Raw genomic sequence first — 21038 nt, forward strand, 5'->3', positions numbered from 1 at the left:
CAGAAGGTGCTGCTGCCAGGTCAGGGCATTGCACACAAGGACTTGGCTTGGAGCTGCCCAAACAGCACTTCTGGTCTAAAGCTGCAAACACCTGGCTGGGTGAGGGTACAAGTTCATGGGTACGAGTAAAAGGGAAAAATTGCTTTGTTGTGGAGTGTATGACAGTGTTATGGAGAAGAAAAAAAAAAAAAGTGTGTGAACATACTTCTATTTGTCCTCATTACTACTGGTGTCAGAATAAGATCATATTGTTACACAAAAACCTGGGTCACCACTCAAGACACTGCACAAGTGCACTGCCAAGTAATTGCCATAAACTGCAATAAACACAGAGTCCAGGAAATTAAGGTTAATGAGATCTGACATGACAGAGTGTTTATTGGCTTTAAATATGGAGCATTATGGTCATGATAAACTCATAGAGGAAATACATTTTGTTGTGGTTTTATTTTTTTAGTAGAAAGGCAGCAGTTCCTAAAATGAGATATATTGTACAATAACACCATGAGATGTTGCACTGATGCTTGGAACAAGAAGTGAAACTTGCTAAAAAAGATAGAGAGAAATGGGAACTCAGTCACTGAGTTCTGAGTCACTGTTGACAAGTGCCATTAAACGGCTTGGCCTAATTCTGGGAGCTCTGACGCGTAATGGGACTGGGAGGCTCTTACCACTTAGCAAGTGTGGGCCTGGGGTGACCATGAGCCCTGGTGTTTTGTGCTGATACCAGCTCTCAGCATGAAGCGCAGACAGTGTCAGCCTGCCCACTGATGCCTCGCTGGCTGTGGCTGGTTTGTGTGATAGCTCCTCCTTACTTAGAAATACGAGGGACGTCAGGGTATCCGCGGAGCAGCTGCACAGCCTTGTTACTGCTAATAAGCCTTTGCAGAGGTAAACTGTGACTCTAGCCTATCGCTGACTTTCTCGTGCCTGTGTTTTGATTGTGTGTAAAGTTTTTCTGTGTAAAATCCTCAGACAGTATATAAGAAATACCACACAAGATGTAGAAACTATTCCTTGTGCACCTCTGTATGCATGGGGAGTACACGCACGAGCCAACCTGTGGATTTCTGTACCGTTACTCATTCTTCTCAGCTGGGAGGGTGATTCTCCTGACTGATCTTTTGCACGTCTTGATGCTCATATAAGTATAATCTGTCCTTCTGGCGTGTTAGGAGTCAGCTTCTAGTCTCAAGCAATGTCAGCAGTAATGCTTTCAGCTCACTGCCTTCAGGCACTTGAGGCCAGATTTGTTTCCTTCTTGACAAGCCATCTTTTGTCTGTAGATTTCTCTTGCTCATTCATAAGCATGGTGTCTCTTCAGGTCACTCCCTCATCCTGATGATTGGTGTTTATCCTAAGCTGTCACTAGCACTTAACAAACCGAGCCCCAAAGAAAAGCCTGGTATTATGAAACAGCATCTCCAGGGGACTTCATTTGAAAATAAAGAAAAAAGTCCCCTTTAATTTGCATTGCTGGGAATATACTGGTTTTGAGCTAGTGGATGACCTCTCTGTGTGCTGTTTGGAGTTGCTTCTATAAATGAAAGTAGCTCAACGTTTCATTCTGCACTTCCACAGGTGCTGCAGGGTGCCACTGGTAATTTTGAAGGAGTACTTTTAAGCTGCAGCGAGGATTTAGAAATGCTCAGACGGTGATCATACTAACTGTGAGGAAACAGTGCTGCTCAGGTGTGAGCAACAGTAGAAGCAGCAAAATGTTGTAATTTGAAAATCAGCTTTTACCAGTACAAAGCTTCCTCTCAAGGCTAGCCAGACTCTTGCGTTTGGCTCTCTGGTGAGCTAGCAAGCCGTAGCGCCCTGCTTGTAGCCCTTCCACATCAGGTTCCCTTTGATGTGTCCCAGCAGAACCTGATCAGATACTGTGAATCTTTTCAACTTCAATCTTGCACAAACTAGGGATTTCTTTTAACTGAAAAGTAAGTGGGTCAAGGTAGCACTGTGTTGGAAATAAGGTAACTAGTGTGCTTTTGCATATTCTGGAGGCCTTGTTAAGACAGGAGCCCTAGGTAACAACCCGTGCTGGCCACAGGCATAGCACAGAGCAGTACCGTCATGCGCCGTTCTGCCAGAATTTGGAATTTTGCCCCGAAGAAAGACAGGAATCAGATGACAACTTCAGACATGTCTGTGCAGCAGTAGAGTGGTGAGTTCATGAGGTTTGCGCTTCCCCTGAGAATATGATGATTAATTTGGGGGAAAAAAAAAAGGTCCCATAAAGGTAACAGCCCTGAATAACTAAGTAATCCAACTTTCCCCCTTAGGTGTGTGGGGCTGCAACAGGATCTCTCACAGATAGTGACCATCCTAAAGAGAAGAGGGAAGGGAAAACTGAAGAAGAATTGGGTTCTGATTCATCCAGCACAGCTGACAGTAAAATTGTCTTTTCAATGAATGACAGTCCTACATTTAGCAAGGGTTTGTTTGTAGACAGTAGAGACTATTCTAAGAAAAACCTCCAGAATATGAGCACAAACCTGTCTGGTGTCAGTTTGCCAGAGGATGACAAACGAAGAGGGGCTCGAGATATTTTAGGATCCCATTTTCCAGATGTTGAAACTGGAAAACAAAAGCCGAACTACGGACTCTCACGAGATGCTCGCCAGGGCCTGCCACAGGGTGAAGCCTTGCAGACCAAGGGCAAGCATATCCCCATCAGCAGCGTTGCCCCTCTCATGAGGCACACACAGGAGGCTATGGGGCCTCAAACCTCCTCACAGGAGCAAGAAGCTTCTGCAATCAACTACAATCAGGTTGTACTAAGACCCAAAGTGTCCAGAAGTAACAGCGTGAACAGCATTGAAGAGCCAGACTCTCCGGCTAGCTCTCCAAGTGAAGACAACTCACCCACAGAAAACATCGCCTTCATGATTACTAAAACAGCTGTCCAGGTCCTCTCGAGCGGGGAAGTTCACGATATAGTCAGCAGGAAAGGCGGAGATGTGCAAACAGTGAACATCGACACGAGGAAGGATGTGGCGTCGGAGAAGGGTATCCCAGAAAACACAGATGGCGAAGAGCCAGTGGTGTGTCTGGACAAAAAACCTGTCATCATCATTTTTGATGAGCCAATGGATATTAGGTCAGCGTATAAGCGACTTTCTACAATTTTTGAGGAATGTGATGAGGAGTTGGAGAAAATGATGACAGAGGAAAAGATAGAAGAGGAAGAGGAGGAAGAAAATGAAGCACATGAAATCTCTGAGAGCCAGAAGGAAGAGCCACGAGTAGTTAATGACAGAAAAGCAATCACAGAGTATTCAGCAGCTCACAGTCTCAACGAGCAGTACGTATTTAACCTTCAGTCTTCCTCTGACCCTGTAGAAACCAGACCTCCTGCAGAGGAAGAAAGCACGAAGACGAATTTTAACAAATACTGTCAGATCTATGGGCTAAACACGGAAGCAAACTTGGACTCTGCCGATCAGTTTGGAAGCAGGCAAGATTCTAAGAAAAAATTTAAGTTCAAATTCCCTAAAAAGCAGCTGGCTGCTCTGACACAGGCAATACGGACAGGAACCAAGACTGGGAAGAAGACCTTGCAGGTTGTGGTCTATGAAGAAGAGGAGGAAGATGGGACCCTGAAGCAGCACAAGGAAGCAAAGAGATTTGAAATCACCAGGTCTCAGCCTGAGGACAGTGACAAAAGTCCTTCTGGGAAGCAAGAGGGATGCTCCGGAGCTGCAGCGTCCCTGTCTAGGACTGATGAAATTCGACAGAGTACATACCGAACGCTAGACAGCCTTGAGCAGACTATAAAGCAGCTGGAAAACACCATCAGTGAAATGAGTCCAAAATCTATCCCTGAAAGCACACACAGCTCTGAGGGAAGCACTGTCCCCTTCTCTGCCCAGATAGTACCAGAGACCCCACCCCGAGAACTTGTAGTGCTGGATGAGAGCCTTGCTGGCAGAGAGCCCCCTCCGTCAATCCCAGCCACTTCACGTAAGGTACCTTAGTCCGAGAAATGAAACCTCCAGCTGCTTTCTAAAATCTGCAATAATCACCATTAAACAAGAGGGTCTTGTGGTCTTGTGATTTGTTTGCTTCCTTTCAGGTGGCTTGTTTGGGCTCCCCACGAGGTGTCTAACAGCTAATAGACTGTTGGGTTGTTTTTGTTTTTTTTTTTAAATCTTTGCTGCTGATTGGTGATGGGCAAATGCAGGGGAGCTGGGTCGAATAATCCGCTGTGTGAAATGACAAGCGTCACTGACATGAAATCCAGGCTGATCAGTAGCTGAGCAGTTTTCTCCATTTGATTCTGGAAATTAACACCTGTGGTGTGAAGCTCCTGAACTTTCCCTGCATGTAGTACTGTGGCTTTTTTTTCTTGGCGCATGGTGTGCAGTCTCCTCTTCAAGCACACCGGTACTGATCACGCCTTCTCCTTGTCTCCCCTCCCTGCCCCTCCACTCGTTTCCACAGGGCTCCAGCGCTGCCTCCCAGACAAGCCGGATGCCGGTCCCCATGGCTTCAAAAACTAGACAAGGAAGCATGGAGAAAGCAGGCAAACAGCACAAGCTACAGGATCCACGCCAATACAGACAGGTAGTTTTACCCTAAACCCAGTGTTTGGATGGACATTTCATGTTGTTTGTTTATTTAAAAACTCCAGTAAATGACTGAGATTATACCAAATAACGGATGCCTGTCTGTCAAGTGAGGTCTAACTGGACATCCTGGATCCTGGGGGCATGACAGTATCTACTGATCTTTTCACCGTGCTTGTGCATGCATGTCTGCAATAAAACACCTGCTGCTTTTTTTTCCTTGTTTGTTTGGTTTTGGGTTTGTTTTTGTTTTTTTTTTTTTAACTGTGGTATTGAGCTGTAATTTTAAGATGTCAACTACCTGTTTACTTTCCCTTTGGTAAATGTGGCAGTTCCTTAGGAGAGCTGGGAATGCTTCTGTTCAGAGAGTCTTTACAGGAAGCCTTGGACACTGTCCTGTTGGTGTAATAGATGGCAGTACCTGCACATTAACTCTCTGGCCAGACATGTCTATTCACACATTAGTAACGCAGAAGCATGGCCAATGTAGTGACTGGTCTATAACCCATAGATCGCGCCTTCTCCCGAAAGCTTTGTTGCCTCTTTCTCTTTCTCTATGCACTCCTCGTTGGGCACTTTGGGTTTTCTACCAGGTCCAGTCCACTGCTGCAAGACATAGCTCAGACCTCGAACTGTTAATTCTTATTCTCTGTAGGGCTATTTTCCCAGGTCCTGTTGGTTTATCATGTTACTGGCTTTCTGACAAACTGTCTCCTGCCGTCTTTATTTGCAGGCTAATGGAAGTGCTAAGAAAGCTGGTGGGGACTATAAGGCTACTTCCCCTACCCTACCTGCTTCTAAGATCCCAGCCTTTTCTCCCACTTCTGGGAAAAGCAGCTCAGCACCTGCTTCTAGCAGTGACAGCTCTAACCCTCTTAATCCACCTACTAAAACCTCCATTCCTTCCTCTAACCTTCTTGGTCCTCAGACAGGTCGCATAACTTACTCTACCTCCCTCATCCCCTCTGTCTCTAACGGCTCCTCCAAGTTTCAGAGCCCCACTTACCCAGGGAAAGGTCACCATCTCTCGTTCTCACTACAGACTCAAAACGGCCGGCCGCCCCCTCCTTCCTCCTCTACCTCCCCCCCCTCCTCTACCTCTCCCCCTTCACTGAACCAAGGTGTGAAGAGCATCAGGACAATCCACACCCCTAGCTTCACCAGCTACAAGGCACAGAACGGAAATGCCGCCAAGTCCACCCCAGCCACAGCCAAGGAGCCATCCTAAAGGCTAAGCACAGCACGCGTGCAAGTTCACTGAGGCTTTTTGTTCATTTTCAAAGAATCCGCAGCCAATATTTTAACTGGGGAATGTAACCATTTTGCTGTATTGCTGGAGGCTTAAATACTAATCATGTGCTAAATACTGAGTTATTACACTAGATTAGAGTGAAGCTTTTTTTGTACAACTCTGTTGCTGTTGTAATGATAAAAGAGCGTTTTTCTTCCTATAGGCAGCACCTCCTACAAAAAAGTGTGAAGGTGTGTGAGTGAACTGGAGTGCGTGTGCACAGCGGTGTACTGAGCACGGGAAAATGTATAGTTAAAAATTTAGTAAGTTGTTTTGTATAAAGCTATTTTTCATCATGGGGACTAGAAGTGAACAGAGATATACTAAAGTGTGATTATACACAACTGTAAAACTGAAACTAAAATAATATTTTTCTTTTATTTTGGTGTTATTTAGCTTTGTTACAGATTTCTATTTTTGTCAACAAATGTCATGGTTCCTTTCAAGATCTTTTTGCCAAAACATTTTGATACTATTGTAATGTACATTTGAAAGTAGTATGCTGGACAGTAAACCTCTACACAAGAAACAGAACAAGACTGGTCTTAGTGTGTATGAGGCAACTCAATCTATTGCACTGCCATTCAGATTATATTTAAGAATTTGCCAAGCCAAGAAAAAAAAATATAAATTGTTTTACACATATAGGTAGTTGCTGATTACTTTTTTTTCTTAGCTAAATCCACCCTTTTTCCTTCAGTTTTCTTTTACTGAGACCTGGTAACCCATTAATGTATTGCATTGTGGATTTTAAAATGTACACTTCTGTACTGTTCTGTATACTGGCAAACTTTTGTACATATCTATAAATATATATATAAATAAATAAATACTGTATGTGGCTGGGCACATAGAGTAGTTTTACAACACCAAAGGTTAATTTTTATGCATGCTTAAAAATATATATATGAGGAAGGGTTGAAAAAGATGGATAGCAGTCAAATAGGGAAAAAAGCAAGAAGCTTGCATAGCTCATGGTTTTGTAAATACATTTATTTGTATAACACCATAATGTAAAGCACACAACTATGATAAGCAAAAATCTTCACAAAAATAAAGGGCTGCATGCTTACATATTTGTATTTTGTCACTAATAACTTTTATAATGGTCTCAATTAGCTGTTAAGCTCTTTGCCTGAGAGCATTAAACCATCAGGAGAAAAACTGACTTTATTTTCCCCAGATTAAAGCCATACGTAAGTATTAATTTTAAAATGGGGTCTTTCAAATTTAACTGGACAAAAGCTAATTGCTGGAACTCCACATTAGAAAACTATCAAGAAAAAAAAAAGCACCCAGACCTTTGACTGATTGTCTTCCTCCTTGTGAAACAGGAAGTTTCTTAAAAGTGTCATTTCAAGGCCAAGCCCTCAGATGCTGCATCCCTCGCAGGGGGAGTAATTAACGAATGTAAACGTTAACTCATATCTCACCAGCACAACACACAGCCTAGTTCCAGCAGCGCTGATGCTGAGTGCCATCCCCTCGCTGCCCTACGTGCGTGCACAACGCAGGAGCTTCAGCCTCAGGCTGTGAGCCGAGCCCAGGACAGGCCGTGTGGCTTCACAGCCAAAGCAAAGCATAAGGCGCAATTCAGAGCGCTCACACTGAACGACCGGAGTGAAGCCAGTTCCCTTCCAGCCAGTACAGAACAGCGGCGGCTCCAAAGCCTGGTCTGGGAGCAGCTGATTTAGGTGGGAAGAACCTCTCAAACACTTCTGTCACATTGCACACCCCGGGCCATGCACTTTCCAAGGGTCTTTTCTACTTTCTCAAGCATTGAGTACATTACTCCACTGCTTGGAAGGGAACAAGCCTGATCCAATGCTGTATTTTGTTACCAGGTAGGGCTATTGCATGTCCCCACACAACAGAGAGCAAACACAGAGAGCGCCAGGAGGCTGGGTACTGTGCTTCCCCTTTACAGTACACAGCCAAGATACGAGTTCAAGCTAAATGATGGACATGCTCGGTTTTGTTCTTAGGCTGTTGGTCTGATATCCCCCAGGGAGCCAGTACTTATTGAAAAATAGTGTGTGCTAATACCTGATCCTCTGTTAACTCCATGAGAGCCATCCCCCACGAGCCATCGTACAGCCAGGCAGGGGCCCTGACACCAGACCTTGGCCATGGCCCTCTCTGCCCCACAGCCCTGCAGCACATACCCGTGGGCAGGGGCTCTGGCACTGCTCCAGCTGCTGCTTCTCACAACCTCTTCAGGCAAGGGGCTACAGCAGCACATTCTCCGTATCTCTTTGAATTTAGACTCGGACAGTAGCTGTGAAGCAACCAAGGGTCCCTGCCCAGTCACTGGGTGTGCAGGGGGCAGGAAGGCAGTGCTGCACAGGTAATTACTGCTTGTGGTGCTGAATGTGGAAATTGCCATCAAGGAGTGAACAAAAACCCACTCATGGCCTCAGCCACACTGTGACGTGCACATCTGCCAGCACCCATTGCGTTTTGCGCACCGCCGTGCCTCACCCTCAGTGCTGGGGTGCAGCACTCGCCAGGAAACCAGCCACAGTCTCAGCACATCACCCACTGCACCGGCACCGCTGCCGGGACCATCGGGAGTCAGGCGGTGTTGATGCCCTCCCCATCCTACTTGTACAGCAATGAGTTGTCGGGCTTTCACATACGCAGGCGGGGAAGGGCTGTGCACAGGCTGCAGCTCAGCACCAGGAACGCTTTTGAACGCTGGGCAGAGTATTTACAAAAATCAGCAAGTCTGTAACTAAATGCCTTGAGCACGGAAGGGAACAGCACAGGCTAGCGATTAGAAAGCCAAGTTTCTCGCTGCACACCAGTTACAAAGAGGCAGTTTTGGTGGAGGTGACTGGAGCCAGTTAGGGACGAGAGCCACAGGGCAGCTACGACTGCCACGGAGGGCTTGGCCCTCACAGAGCAGCCCCCAGCTGGTGAGAGCCCGGCCACGTTCCCCACAGCTGGCTGGTGTTTGAAAAGGGAATGTGCAAAACAGCAGCCCATCCTCCTTGCTGTCGCCAGGGCACTCTGGCACACACCGTTCCAGATCCAGCTCTCACCAGCTCTTGGGCAGTTTAAAGACAACAGAGGCTCCTCAGAACAAAACACCCCACCAGAGTGCCACATCCCCAGGGTACCAGACCTGCTCGCAGGTGCACTTGCAGCACAAGTCTCCTCTGTAGGCAGCCGTCCAGCTGCTTTAGCGTGCAGTGATCCCACGTGTCCAGATGCGATGGGACCTCAGTGCTCAAAAAATATCCAAACTGAAGCTGCTCACTGCTCCCTTTTGAGGTGGAAGGAGCTGGAAGGTGAGCAGGACCTTCCTGCTGCTTGTTGTGGTCTGAGCCAGCCCCGAACTTCGCAGCAGCGTAAGCGCCATCCCTGTGCACCAGCTGGCTGTACCTACGGGCACTGCCGCAAAAACAAAGCTACACAGCACCCAGCCCCTGTGCTGGGCAGGCCACGGTGGTGAGAAGGCAGAGCAGTAGAGGATGCACAGGGCACAAAAGGGAAGGGATGTGCCGGACATTTCTGCCTAGAAATGTTCATGGCCAAAATCCACCTGACCCCCCCTGAGAGGCAGCTCTTCCTGCATGCTTAAAAACTCACAGGTTCAGTAACAGACGACTAAGGCGGATTTTTATGACCTCATGACCGTGAGCCACAGGTACACACACCACTTCAACCATGGCCAGTCTGTTTTAAGTCGTTTCCCCTCCCAGCCACACACCAGCCTACACCCTTCTTTCCGCAGGCTGGCACAATTAATTGCTTGATTACTGTCTAAATGAGGACAGCATAATGACCTGGCTTTGGAAACAAGAACACAGCTTTTTGTAGCAGATGAGGCCACATTTCAAACTCTTTCGTCCAGCCTGGACAAAGAGGAGAGAGGTTCTCCTCCAGTGCTGCAGGCAGGAAGAGACCCTTGTGTGCAGCTCAGCAAAGGATTTTCCTTCAGCTCTGCAGCAGTGTGAAAGAAGTTAAGAAACAGTTGGGAATGCGGCCATGTCTTAATTCCGCATTATCAGTGCTGTGAGCAACACTAATGGGGACGATAGCAAGCCCTTTAGAGTCTTAAAAAGCAGTCATACAGCACCTTCCAGCCACCAGATCCCAGAAAAGGCATTTCAAAATTCACCACCGATTCCCACTGAAACAGGAACTGCTGTTTGGAACCATTTTAAAAATCCAAACGCTCTTGCTACCACCACGGTTCATCCTTTCATTATTTCCCCATCAGATCTCAGCTTAGACCTGTTCCTAATGACTTGCAGCTACGCATCCAAGCAGTCCTCAGACCAAAAGTACTTTCCAAGCCAGTTTGAATCCTTCTGATGAGTATAAAACAAAAAATGGGCACAAACTGAAATACCAGATATTTTGCTTAAACATAAAAAAAAAAAAAAAAAGCCGTTTTTTTACTGGAAGCACAAACACTGGCACAGGCTGCCCAGGTAGTTGTGGAGTCTCCATCTTTGGAGATACTCAAAACCTGACCAGCCCCACCCCTGAGCAACCAGCTCTGGCTGCACCTGCCCGAGCTGGGGCAGGACTGGGGGATCCCCAGAGGTCCCTCAATGGCTCTGTGACCCCTGTGGAGCTGCCCACCCCGCTGAATCCAGCTTCCAGAGGAAATACTGGCACGAACAGTGCTCACCTCGTTTCCCTTCCCGTGTCAATCAGACTGTCACCCTTCTCTTCCAGAGGAGATGGGAGGAGAAAACACATGTAAGGGTCTGAAGTGGCTGCTCTTAAGATGAGGGCACAGCAATGGCTCCTAAAAGCATCTGTCATCTCAGTTGCCACACTGGCCAGAATTCAAGGTGGCCCCAAATCTTGGCAGTCTTCAAAGAGCAGAAAAAGCATTGGTGTTTTCCCAGCCTCAGGTACGCTGCCACATGCTTTCTTCAGGTGGAGCTCAGTAATCTCCTCTCCCTGATGCACCTGACAGGTTACTCCCCGCATCTCCCCTTCAAGTCAAGTGCTTCCCCAGAGCTTCCCTCCCTCCCACTCTGCCTGACAGGTTATCTCCTCCAAGACCTGATTTACACGGAAAGAGCAAGGCAGTGGCAGTCCAAACTGCTGTAATCCTTTTCTTACACCCCCACTGATATCCCTGACTTTTGTCCCAGCTCCTTCTGCAACTGCTCTGCAGCCTCCATGCAGCCAGTGCAGCAACAGCAGGTACCATTGATTCTGCCAAGGCCTTAGATTTGTACCTGTAGCATTGCCAGCCAATACAATTCCTGGTTTAAGTTGTGCCCTATTCCAGTGAATACAATAAAAGGTCTATGTTCTCAAGCGTAGGAGTTGGCAGTCATATTAGACTCAGAAGTTAAAACCATTAGTTACCTATAAAAAACACAAAATGAAAATTAACTTGATCCATCAAAATGGCTGCCAGATCAGAGTAAGACACGGACCCCTTATGTACCTCCGTAAATATACTGCTTCATCGAGAAGACCCGTGTGACTTACTGTGGCCGCTCACACACACTAACAAGCTTCTGAGGCTAATAATGGGACAAAATATGCCTCCAGTAAGAGACGATGGGTATTTGCTGATGAATAGCGTTACAGAGGCATCACAACACCATATTTTGAACTCTCTGGTTGAAACACACTTTACTATTAGGACTGAAACAAAAACCATCATCAATTACTCTGTGTCTCACAACACACCCGTTCTTCCTTGCACTGCACACAGAAAAACTAAAGCACCAACATCCTGCTTGCTTGCGGGGGGAAAGACATTTTAGTTTGCAAGGAGACCACAAGAACTCGATTCATTTTTATGTGAATTGGTACTAAATGCACACTACATGGCGAGAAGTTTCACAGATCCTCAACTGTTGTATCTGATGCTTTTCTTGACAGCCAATTTTTATAATGATTTCTCACAAGGATCCAGAACAGAGTAGATCAAAGCATGGGACTGACAGTCACTTTGGAAAGAAATGAAGTCTGCTTGCAACCATGTCAGCCTACACATCCTAGTTACCATAATTCCTTCTCTTCTCAGTAACAGGACACATGAGTAGAGTAAATTTTTCTATGCTCACAATGTTCATTGCCTATTTATCATTGATACAGGCTTAATCCTCTGCCAAGCAGATGACAGTGTAAGACCTGGGAATACCCACAGTGATTAAGAATTGCTTTGTTTTCAAGTAGGGATGCAAGAAAAAAGAAGAAATATAACTGGTAGAGTTCACACACAGAGGGTTTTTAGTGTACAAACTATCTTCATAGTTACAACTATAAGAAGTTCAAGACCCATACTACAGTAATGGTTTGACTGGCAGATACTGGTATTCACTCTTTATGACTTGGGAACGATTATGGACATGTTTTTTTTCAGTGCTACAAAACCAGCATATTAAACATAGATCAACTGCTACATACCTCAGAATCAGATTATATATCAAGACAAAAATATTTCACCAGCTGAACCCCCCCCTCATGCTAACCTCCACAGTTTCGTCCCACAACCAAGACTTTAAAGAGAAGCACCCTTCGTCCAGGAGCAACTGCCAGTTTTGTGATCCTGAGGGCAGTTGCCGACTGGAACTTGCAAACATGACATTTTAAAACTCTTCCTTAGAATGAATCTGCATCACGCAAAGAGTCACCAAAACAATTTTATTTCCAGTGTTTAAGTGGGTATGCACACAGGCATGATACAGGTTTGGATTCATTAGGTCTTCATGCAGAATTATATTCTCAATAAAAGAAACCAGTTCCATCCAGTATTCACTATCTACACGCCTATGTTACAACATTTATATCAAATCTGGTATCTGAAGAAAAGATACACGTGTAATATGTACATTTAAGTTACCTATTTTACAGAAAGATTAAAAATTCAAGTCACATAAAACTCAAAATCTGTATTAAAACTGGAAATATAAAACTCCAATATTTACTGGAATGCCTAAGGAATGGAAGCTCTGTAGCCACCTGTGTTAACATTTGTAAAATGTAATGAAACTCATTAACAGTAAAATGCATTCATTTGTTTGTAAGAAGTTTCTCTAATTTAACAATATGGCACCCTAACAAACCAAATGAATTTATGATGAGGCACTTGTTAGTGACTAAACCAAAAAAACAATTTTTCTGCATACTAATGCCAGGCCAACTCTCAGTCAGAAAACCACGTATACGCTACACAGCATGTTGCATCAGATGCTTTGTTCAACATTTGTATGCAGCCATCAAATATACTTTTTCTTAAAATATATATATATACTTTAACTTTAGTCTTCTTCTGGCTGTGGTAATGCACTGTGAAGACGTTCCACAGAGCATATTGATGAAACCAGCCCAAATGAAGGCTGCATAACAACAACAGTACAGGAAAATATATATATATATATATATATGTACACACACACATACACACAGTTACTGGGATGTGTAACAGTAAGTTAATGAATTGCTGTAGTGGACATATCTCCCCATTTCAAAGATACTGGTAGAATCGAGATCTAACCACTTGGGTCCCAGAGAGTTTATGCGGATGGGCATCAACTGCTGGGCTAAAGTTGTTCTTGTTCATATTCTGGTAATTTTCACCATTTACCTGGTCTGGTGGCTGAAATGGTCCCAAAGGTGGTGTTCTATTAATTAAAGTCAAGCTGCTGGAAGAACTGCCTTCATCTGCCTGCATCTCCGCAGCCAAAGGCAGATCTACCTTTGATACATCTGTTAAGCTAGTGTTCTCAAGTCTGGGCTTTCCAGTTTCACCCGTATTAAGGTCAGTTGTGCTAGTGCGTAAACGTTCTCGTGCAAGCCAGTCTGAGATCGAGAGGTCTTGCGCTGGGCATTTTGGCTTCAACCGATTCACAGCTGAAAGCTCAGATTCTCTCTCTCTACTTTGACTTGGCTCTTGAGCTTTCCAAGCATTCAGGACACTTATTTCAGCGAAATCCCTCTGTCCTCCAAGCGTATGCCTTCGCCTGATATTTTTTCTCTTTGTAGTCTCTGTAGAGTTAGGTTTTTGATTCCCAACTCCAAACATGTCATCTGCAGATGATTTGAGTCGCAGCTTTAACCTATCTGTAATTTTAAGTCTCCAGGTAGGCTCTTGTTTGTCAGCCTCACTTCTGGTTGATGTGGCTAAGCTGCTTGTCGATCTTCCTTTTTTCATTATGTCAAACATTTTGGTCACAGTAGGCAAGTCCTTCTCACTCTTTGCATCCCCTGAACCCTCACTGTCCGTTTTGTGCCGTGCAGACTTTCTCCTAGACAGTGTATCGCATTCAATAAGTTTGTGTGAGCTAAAAAGTCTGCGAGACTCTGACTTTGGTGTTGAACTTCCCTCAGTACAACTTACTTCACTTTCTTCAGAGTTCCTCTGACTGGTCTTTACCACTTCTGAAACTTTCCCCTTGGACAGCCTTTCAGCAGCAGCACTGGTGGCAAAGACAGGGAAGTCACTTTCACTATCTGTCTCCATAGGACGCCCTTCGCTGATCAATTCACTTCTTTCATCATCAGCCTCTTCTCCCTTGCTTTCTGTCACCGACTGCACCTCAGGGCTCAGCATACTGGCATCTAAACCAGTTAGATACATAGTAGATGAAGTAGTTGAATAATCTGAGGTGATGGAACTGACATCAGCTGCTAGAAACTCATTGTGTTTCATTTCAGGGCTGACTACTTTTTTGCATGAGTATTTGTGCTGGGAAGCCTGTGAGGAAGTGCTAAGTATAGTGCTGGAGTCAGACACTGTCTCCTCAGCCTGGGAAGAAGATTGTGAAATAGGCATTTTTGGGTTATTCTTCTGCGTGGTTTGCAGACAGCTGAGATTCAGTGATTTTGTACATTTGTCATGGTAAGGCAGCGAAGGTTCCTCTGACAGGATACTTTCTTTCTTTAATGTCTTCTTTTCATCCTTTACAACATTCACATCTTTTTTACTGCTGTTCTCTTTTTCCTTCAGGACAAACATCCTCTGTTTTCTCCCTATGTCTCTCTCTCTCTCATATTCCCCTTTAGCTATGTCCTCTTTTGCTGTGTCACCATGAGATTGTTCTGCAAGCTCCTTCTTGAAAAACACATTATCCAACTCATCCTCTGAGCTGCTTGGTTGTGGTTTCTCTTTTGTTTTTTTCCGCTTGCGACTAGCTGCTGCAAAAATGGAGGACACAAGGAGTTCCTTGCTATACTGATCCTTTCCAGAACCCCAAGAACCCTGTTAAAAAAAAAAAAAAAAAAAAGGGGGAGAGGGCATGATTAGAAATCACAAAGAAACATTCGTTAGCCTGAGACTTTTAAAAAACATATCCCAAGCTTCAGGGCTGAAAGACTATCTTTATTCAGGAAATATTTCCATGCTCTTTCTGTAGTCTACATGACATTGCCCAAGACATTAATTTTTATCCTGAGAATTCTCCTTTTCATCTTAATCCCTTTAATTTGACAAAGACTAGTTTGTATGTACAGCTATTTAGATTTGATCGACTAATAAAGCAGGCTCCATTACAGCAAGACAATCTTTTCAAGATTGGTTTGCAACAAAAACCGCTTCACAGATGAGGTCCCAAGAGTGTGGTTTCAGTTTGTCCTTTCAAGGTATTTTACTTATGTGTAAAGGCTAATTTCTCAAACTATTTTTCAGTTAATCTTTCACCTTTCAGGCTGAGTTTTTAAACCATATTGACTCAATAGTACCAATACAATGAAAGCTATACAAACCCCTAGCTTAGGTGCAAAATAGGAAATTAACAGAAATAAACTTCTTCCTGCCTTTTGAGGAATCTGACTTTAGAACTGCACAGAAGCAAAAACGGGACAAGCCTAATTATTCTATTTTATAAAATTAATTAAAATATTTTTTAACTACACTGACAACATTACGTAGCTTTGAGGTGGCTAGGTGGTACCTTTCCTGCTTACTGCCCCACTGCCACCTTTAAAAGAAGCAGGAGGTTTGGGGCAGGTACCACCCTGTCTTTGATTGCTGACCCACGCGGTTTGCACACTGCAGACTTCAAGAAAAGAACACAGCAATGATATCTACTGAAAAGGGCAGTTGCTCACACTGGAGGCCTTTAACATAGTGGGACTGAAATCTGACATCTGTCTAGGGCTCAACAATAGCTTAGGTGTCAGCTACCTGATCTGAAGTCCACGTTCAGATGTCTAGCCTGCCTCTCTGACCTGAGGAAAGCAGACCAGCAGTGATGGGCTATGCTCAAAAAGTCTGCAAAATCCCAATCATTTGTTACGATGCAGCACTTCAGACAGGGAGAGGAAAAGTTGGGGGAAGAGCTATCATCATGGTAACAGTTTTAACAAAAAAGCTGGGACATCATTACTGATACCTAGACAAGAGAATAAGCTTAAGGACAAAGCGAAAGCTAATGCACACTAGTCATCATCTAACTACATCTTGTCCAACAAGATAACTTCTCTCCTCCATAAGCACAGAATCACAGCCCCCATGTGACAGTGAACTGTTGCAGGATGCCTACTACTGTAGCATAAATGCACTGACCATACAAAGCAAAGCACCAAACAGATACAGTGCATTTAATATTTTTGCACAAACAAGTTCTTGGCGCAAATTTCATTCCCATTCACTATCTCCTCAGAAATTAAAGAGGTGCTGGCAACGGTGAAGACTGCCACTGTATGACTTCACAAGCCAAGGTCAAACAGCCATACAATAATACAGTGGCTATACTGACCATGACAGCCTCAGTGAAGATACACTAATTTGTTTACGTGAACATGGACAGGGAAGAGTTGGGAGAAACTTCTACTCAATTAACAGTAACAAAAGTATTCATGGTTATCCAGAACCTCCTGCTGCATGACAGAGAATATCTCATGTTCTTGATGCAGAGCTCAGAGATCAGGAGAGGGTAGGCAGAAGCCACCCATTAAGTCTTGCTGAGAGCCCCCAGGGAAACAAGCATCTGAGAAGCCTGCACAGTGACTGCCTACAGCACCTGCCTGGCCTTCTGCACAATGACTGCCTACAGCGACTGCCTGGCCTCCTGCACAGTGACTGCCTACAGGCAGCACTGACAAAGAACCTCTGGACAGCAGGTGACAGCTCTGAACTGCTGGGTCGGAAGACAAGTGCCAATTCAAAACTGCCTGGCAACGGACTTCTGGGTGTTGGGGCCTACCATTTTCCAAGTGACCACAGCAATTCTTCTCACTGCTCAAATGGCACTCTTGCATTAGCTACTGTCCCCATAAAGGATGAGTGAGCTCTGCGCATTTCTTTCCATGGGTTGGGAACAGGTACGTGTCCTTCTCACCAAGAAGGCTATCAAAAGCAATGCAGCCAGGTGGAGCTCCCCTTGGAACATGTCTTGCTGCAAGCAGGGCTGGCTGAGCAGTACGCAGGCTCCTGGCCCAGGCAATCTGCGTGTATCCTACACTGCTGCTCGGAGGCCCATGACTGTGGCCTGACTGATGCTGTTCCTCTGTGCCGCTCGCAGGTGGGGGTCAGTGAGAGGCAACCTGCAAACAGCACACTGTCCTGGCAAGGCAATGTGACACGGTGTCCTGAAAGTTGGGCTTTTTTGAGGCAGTGCCTGAGCCACTGAGCATCCCCACAAAGCAGCTGCGCTGGCATCTCAACACTGAACCAGGAGGATGCATTGAGTCCTTTTCTCAGCTCAAGGGGGGGCACCACTGATACACCTAGAATGCATACCAGCGTAAAGCTGTATCGCGTGCTCACAGCTGACTGAGGTCAGCTGCATGCTGCCATATCACCCAGTGCTACAGACATCCAGGGTTAGCAACTACTGAACAACAGCCTAAGAGCCTGAAAGATTTGTCCCTGGGTGAGATGAGAACTCCAGCATTAAATTGAGGATGGAACTATTGCCCATGTTCCAGTCTTATTCCCCCCCCATCTACTTGGCTGTCCTCCCAAGCACAGCAGTACTTCCTAGGGAGATTTTGCACAGCAACCTTTAACCACAACCTCTGGCTTCCTATAAGAGGAGGAACTATTACCTTCTGAAGAAGAAAAGGCTAAATTCTACATATATTTTTCTCAGTGAAATAAGGAAACACAAATACTGTCTGGGAGTAAGTAATATGCCAACAATGACAGGGAACATACTATATACATTTACCTCTACTAAATGAGATGCAAAAAGGAAGTAAGTGCTCACAATGACAAGAGTTTAAAACAAAGCTATTTATGTGTGCAGCCGACTCCTTTGGCAGATGCAGCTAACTAACTGCAAACAAGTGATACTTTCCCAATGTAACACTTGAAAATTATTTGATGAGAAAACAGTATTACCACTTATGCAAAAAATTCTACATAAACATAAACTCTATAGTACATCTGCATATAAGCATTTTAATAAAGCAAGCAAATATCTAACAGATTTCAGAAGCTTATAACTACATCATTTCACAAAATGATTTACCTTAGATTTTGCTGAGTCACTAGTAGCTGAATCTGTGGAAAAATTAAAAAAAAAAAACAAAACAAAACAATTCTGCTCAGTTCTGTGCAATTTTTTCATTGTTTCTACAGACAATGCTGGACTTATGGAAAAAGACAAGCACAGAACAAAATGTGAAGCAAATAAAAACCAGAACAGAGTGAATAGTCAGAGCTCACAAAGATGCAAGCTGCACCACAGAAAGCCACCGCCATGAAAGGATGCTGTGAATTGTAGGCAGAACCAGCTCAATGATAGGAATGGCAAAGGAGCCCTGTTCTTCTAAATAAAAACCAGAAATACTAATAATATTAAATAAATAGGAATAAATTCCGTGTTTTAAGTATACAGCCCCTGCAAAACCGCAGCTGACAGACCTTTTCAGGATCGTACTGTGTACTCTCCTGAGATTCAGGATACACAAAGCAAAATTGAATGTCTTAGTACTGTTGGCTGCCCTAGGTACAAATCATGGTTCATGTAGTCGTATTCTTTTTGTGAGGTTTTAAAAGAATTAAGTCATATTTTGTGTGTAAAACCCCAATTATCCATCTCTCTCCACCTCTGACTATGTATAGGCAAATTTTATTTTTAAATATGCTAGATTTCAGCAGCTACCAGTTTTGTACTTTTCTGCAACAAGCGCTATTATGAAATGAGAAATGGACACCATAGTTTTACTGTCTCGCAAAACCCAAGATTATACAATTATAAAGGGGGTAGGAAGGGGCTAGCATAAAGACTAAAAAATATGAACTTGGATGTGTACCAGCTTTAGGGACTTTCTCCCTAGGAAGAAAGAGCTGAGCCCCCTGCCACACCCCTTTTTGACACATGGCTAATGCTTTATGACTAGAAAGACTGGTAGACCATACCATGCTATTTCTCCTCAGGGTCTGCTTCAGAGATAACAAGAAACAGCAGAAAAACTTTTAAAAAGTAGCATTGATCTGTTTAAAATACTCTTAAAAGAAAATTTACAGCACAGATCAACTTTTTTTTTTCCATTTACAAGAAACGGGGGTTTCTGCAGACAAGGCAGCTACAGTGTGGGCAACAGTCCTCCTTCTTCCTACAGTTCCAGCTGTCCATCAGTGACATCACAGAATCCACTAATGACATCACCGTGTGATAGACTCCTCCCACTTCGCCTGTTATAATATCAGTATAAAGTGACTGTTTCAGTAAGTGCTGAACAACCCTTTAAAAACTGAAACAAAAGCTAAAGACGAAGGGATAACATTTGTGGGATACAACATGCTGGGTTAGTGCAATAGTATAGTGAAGGGGGTAGGGGGGAAGTCACCAAAAAAGAGCCTGCAATGCTTGTCCTTAGCCACAAAAGAGGATGGCATTTATAAACAGAAGGAAATCAGCTTAGTATAGACATACTGCAACATACTTATTAAAGTGTCCATCACTTGACAAGAAAACATAACTCAATTTTTTGCATTGCTAATGTGGGGAAGAAGCAATATTAGAATACCAGTAAAGATCAGTCTTTCTGCCATCACAACAAACCACTTTACAGCAGCATATCTGCTTCACCTGACGATGATGATTGCATGGGTTACTGTGAATAAATAAAATAGTATGCGCAAGCCTCATCTTTTAATGATTATATCCCTGTTAGACAACAAAGTTTTCCAAATTATATCATGCATGATTATCAACAATTCAAGTCTTTAAGAAGTGTTAATGATCTTTTGGAAAAAGAGAAAAACAGTTTATTAGTAAAAGAAAATAGGAAGAGAGAGTTACAGTGAGTTAACAGAGTGGGTTATTCTAGCCTATGGACTAACACTGTCCGGGCAAAAGTTACCTGATACGTCTCCAGGAGATACTCCCGTTCTTCCAATGTTGGTGAGTAAATGATCTATGTTTGGCACTGGCTGAGATTCTACAGTGTTTTCCTCCTGAACTGTTGTCTATAGTTAATAAACAAAGATCTCTTCATCATCGTTTCATAAATAGTTCATTACGATTCAACAGCATTTAGAAAATGGCATTATTCACCTGAGGACACGCGTTCCTCACATATTCTTATTTTCCCATTTTGCTTTATGCTTTTAAAACAAATGCATGGCTTTTTTTTTTTTTAAATTCATTACTGCAAGGACTGTAGAGCTAAAAAGGTGCTTTTGAAGAGCAAACCATACAGTGATGTAATAAGAAATATAGACATTCTAGAGGCAGCAGAAGCAGATTCTAAACTAAGATAATCAGAACACAAATATTTGTGACACTACTTACAAGAGGTTCTTCAGCATCATCTTCTGTGAAAAACCAGTCATGCTACAATTTAAAATAAAAAAGGTGAAAACCCCACAGGAAACACAAAACCCAGATGGGGAACAATCAAACATGGACATTACTAAAAATGAAATCCTGGAGTTCAAAGGATAAATACCAGACCCAAACTGGCCCAATAACAGAAAAGCTGGTTAACCTGTGTACAATCTTATTTTTTAGATAATGAAATGCATCCACTTACTTTTTGGATGAGTGTTTCTACAATTTTATATTGGTCTGGCATGTGCGTAACCATGTGTGTCATGTTATCATCAGATGTCCTCACAAGTGTTGGACCAAATACTATTGCCAGGTTTCTTGGTTCCATCTAAGAAATGAAATATTTCCACATCACACATTTATAATGAGAAAATACAACAATATGGGCTAAGTACATTAATATAACACTATTAGTATCTGAGAACCATTTTAAATAAGAATGAAGAAAACTAAAAAAAAACCACA

General features: G+C 43.8%; 2 protein-coding genes across 18 annotated transcripts in view; one reads left to right on the forward strand and one right to left on the reverse strand.

The window, feature by feature from the left end:
• KIAA1217 (KIAA1217 ortholog) overlaps positions 1-6936 on the forward strand; it is a 219056-nt gene extending 212120 nt beyond the window's left edge. For 9 of the 17 annotated variants that reach the window (XM_068404366.1, XM_068404364.1, XM_068404369.1 and 6 more), the window contains 3 exons: positions 2286-3971; positions 4447-4569; positions 5305-6936. In XM_068404366.1, coding sequence (XP_068260467.1) covers positions 2286-3971; positions 4447-4569; positions 5305-5799 — 2304 coding nt within the window. In that variant the 3' untranslated portion in view covers positions 5800-6936. Of the gene's footprint in view, positions 1-2285; positions 3972-4446; positions 4595-5304 lie in introns of those variants that run through there. The other 8 variants (XM_068404377.1, XM_068404378.1, XR_011048509.1 and 5 more) reach the window with 7 other exon arrangements.
• Positions 6937-12477: 5541 nt separating this feature from the next.
• Positions 12478-21038, reverse strand: part of ARHGAP21 (Rho GTPase activating protein 21) — a 130891-nt gene continuing 122330 nt past the window's right edge. Inside the window, 5 exon segments of the mRNA XM_068404899.1 lie at positions 12478-15049; positions 18264-18295; positions 20104-20209; positions 20535-20576; positions 20776-20901. Of these exon segments, the coding sequence (XP_068261000.1) occupies positions 13316-15049; positions 18264-18295; positions 20104-20209; positions 20535-20576; positions 20776-20901 (2040 nt within the window). The 3' untranslated portion in view covers positions 12478-13315.

Source organism: Nyctibius grandis, chromosome 7 (assembly GCF_013368605.1).
Source record: "Nyctibius grandis isolate bNycGra1 chromosome 7, bNycGra1.pri, whole genome shotgun sequence".
Taxonomy (NCBI): Eukaryota; Metazoa; Chordata; class Aves; order Nyctibiiformes; family Nyctibiidae; genus Nyctibius; species Nyctibius grandis.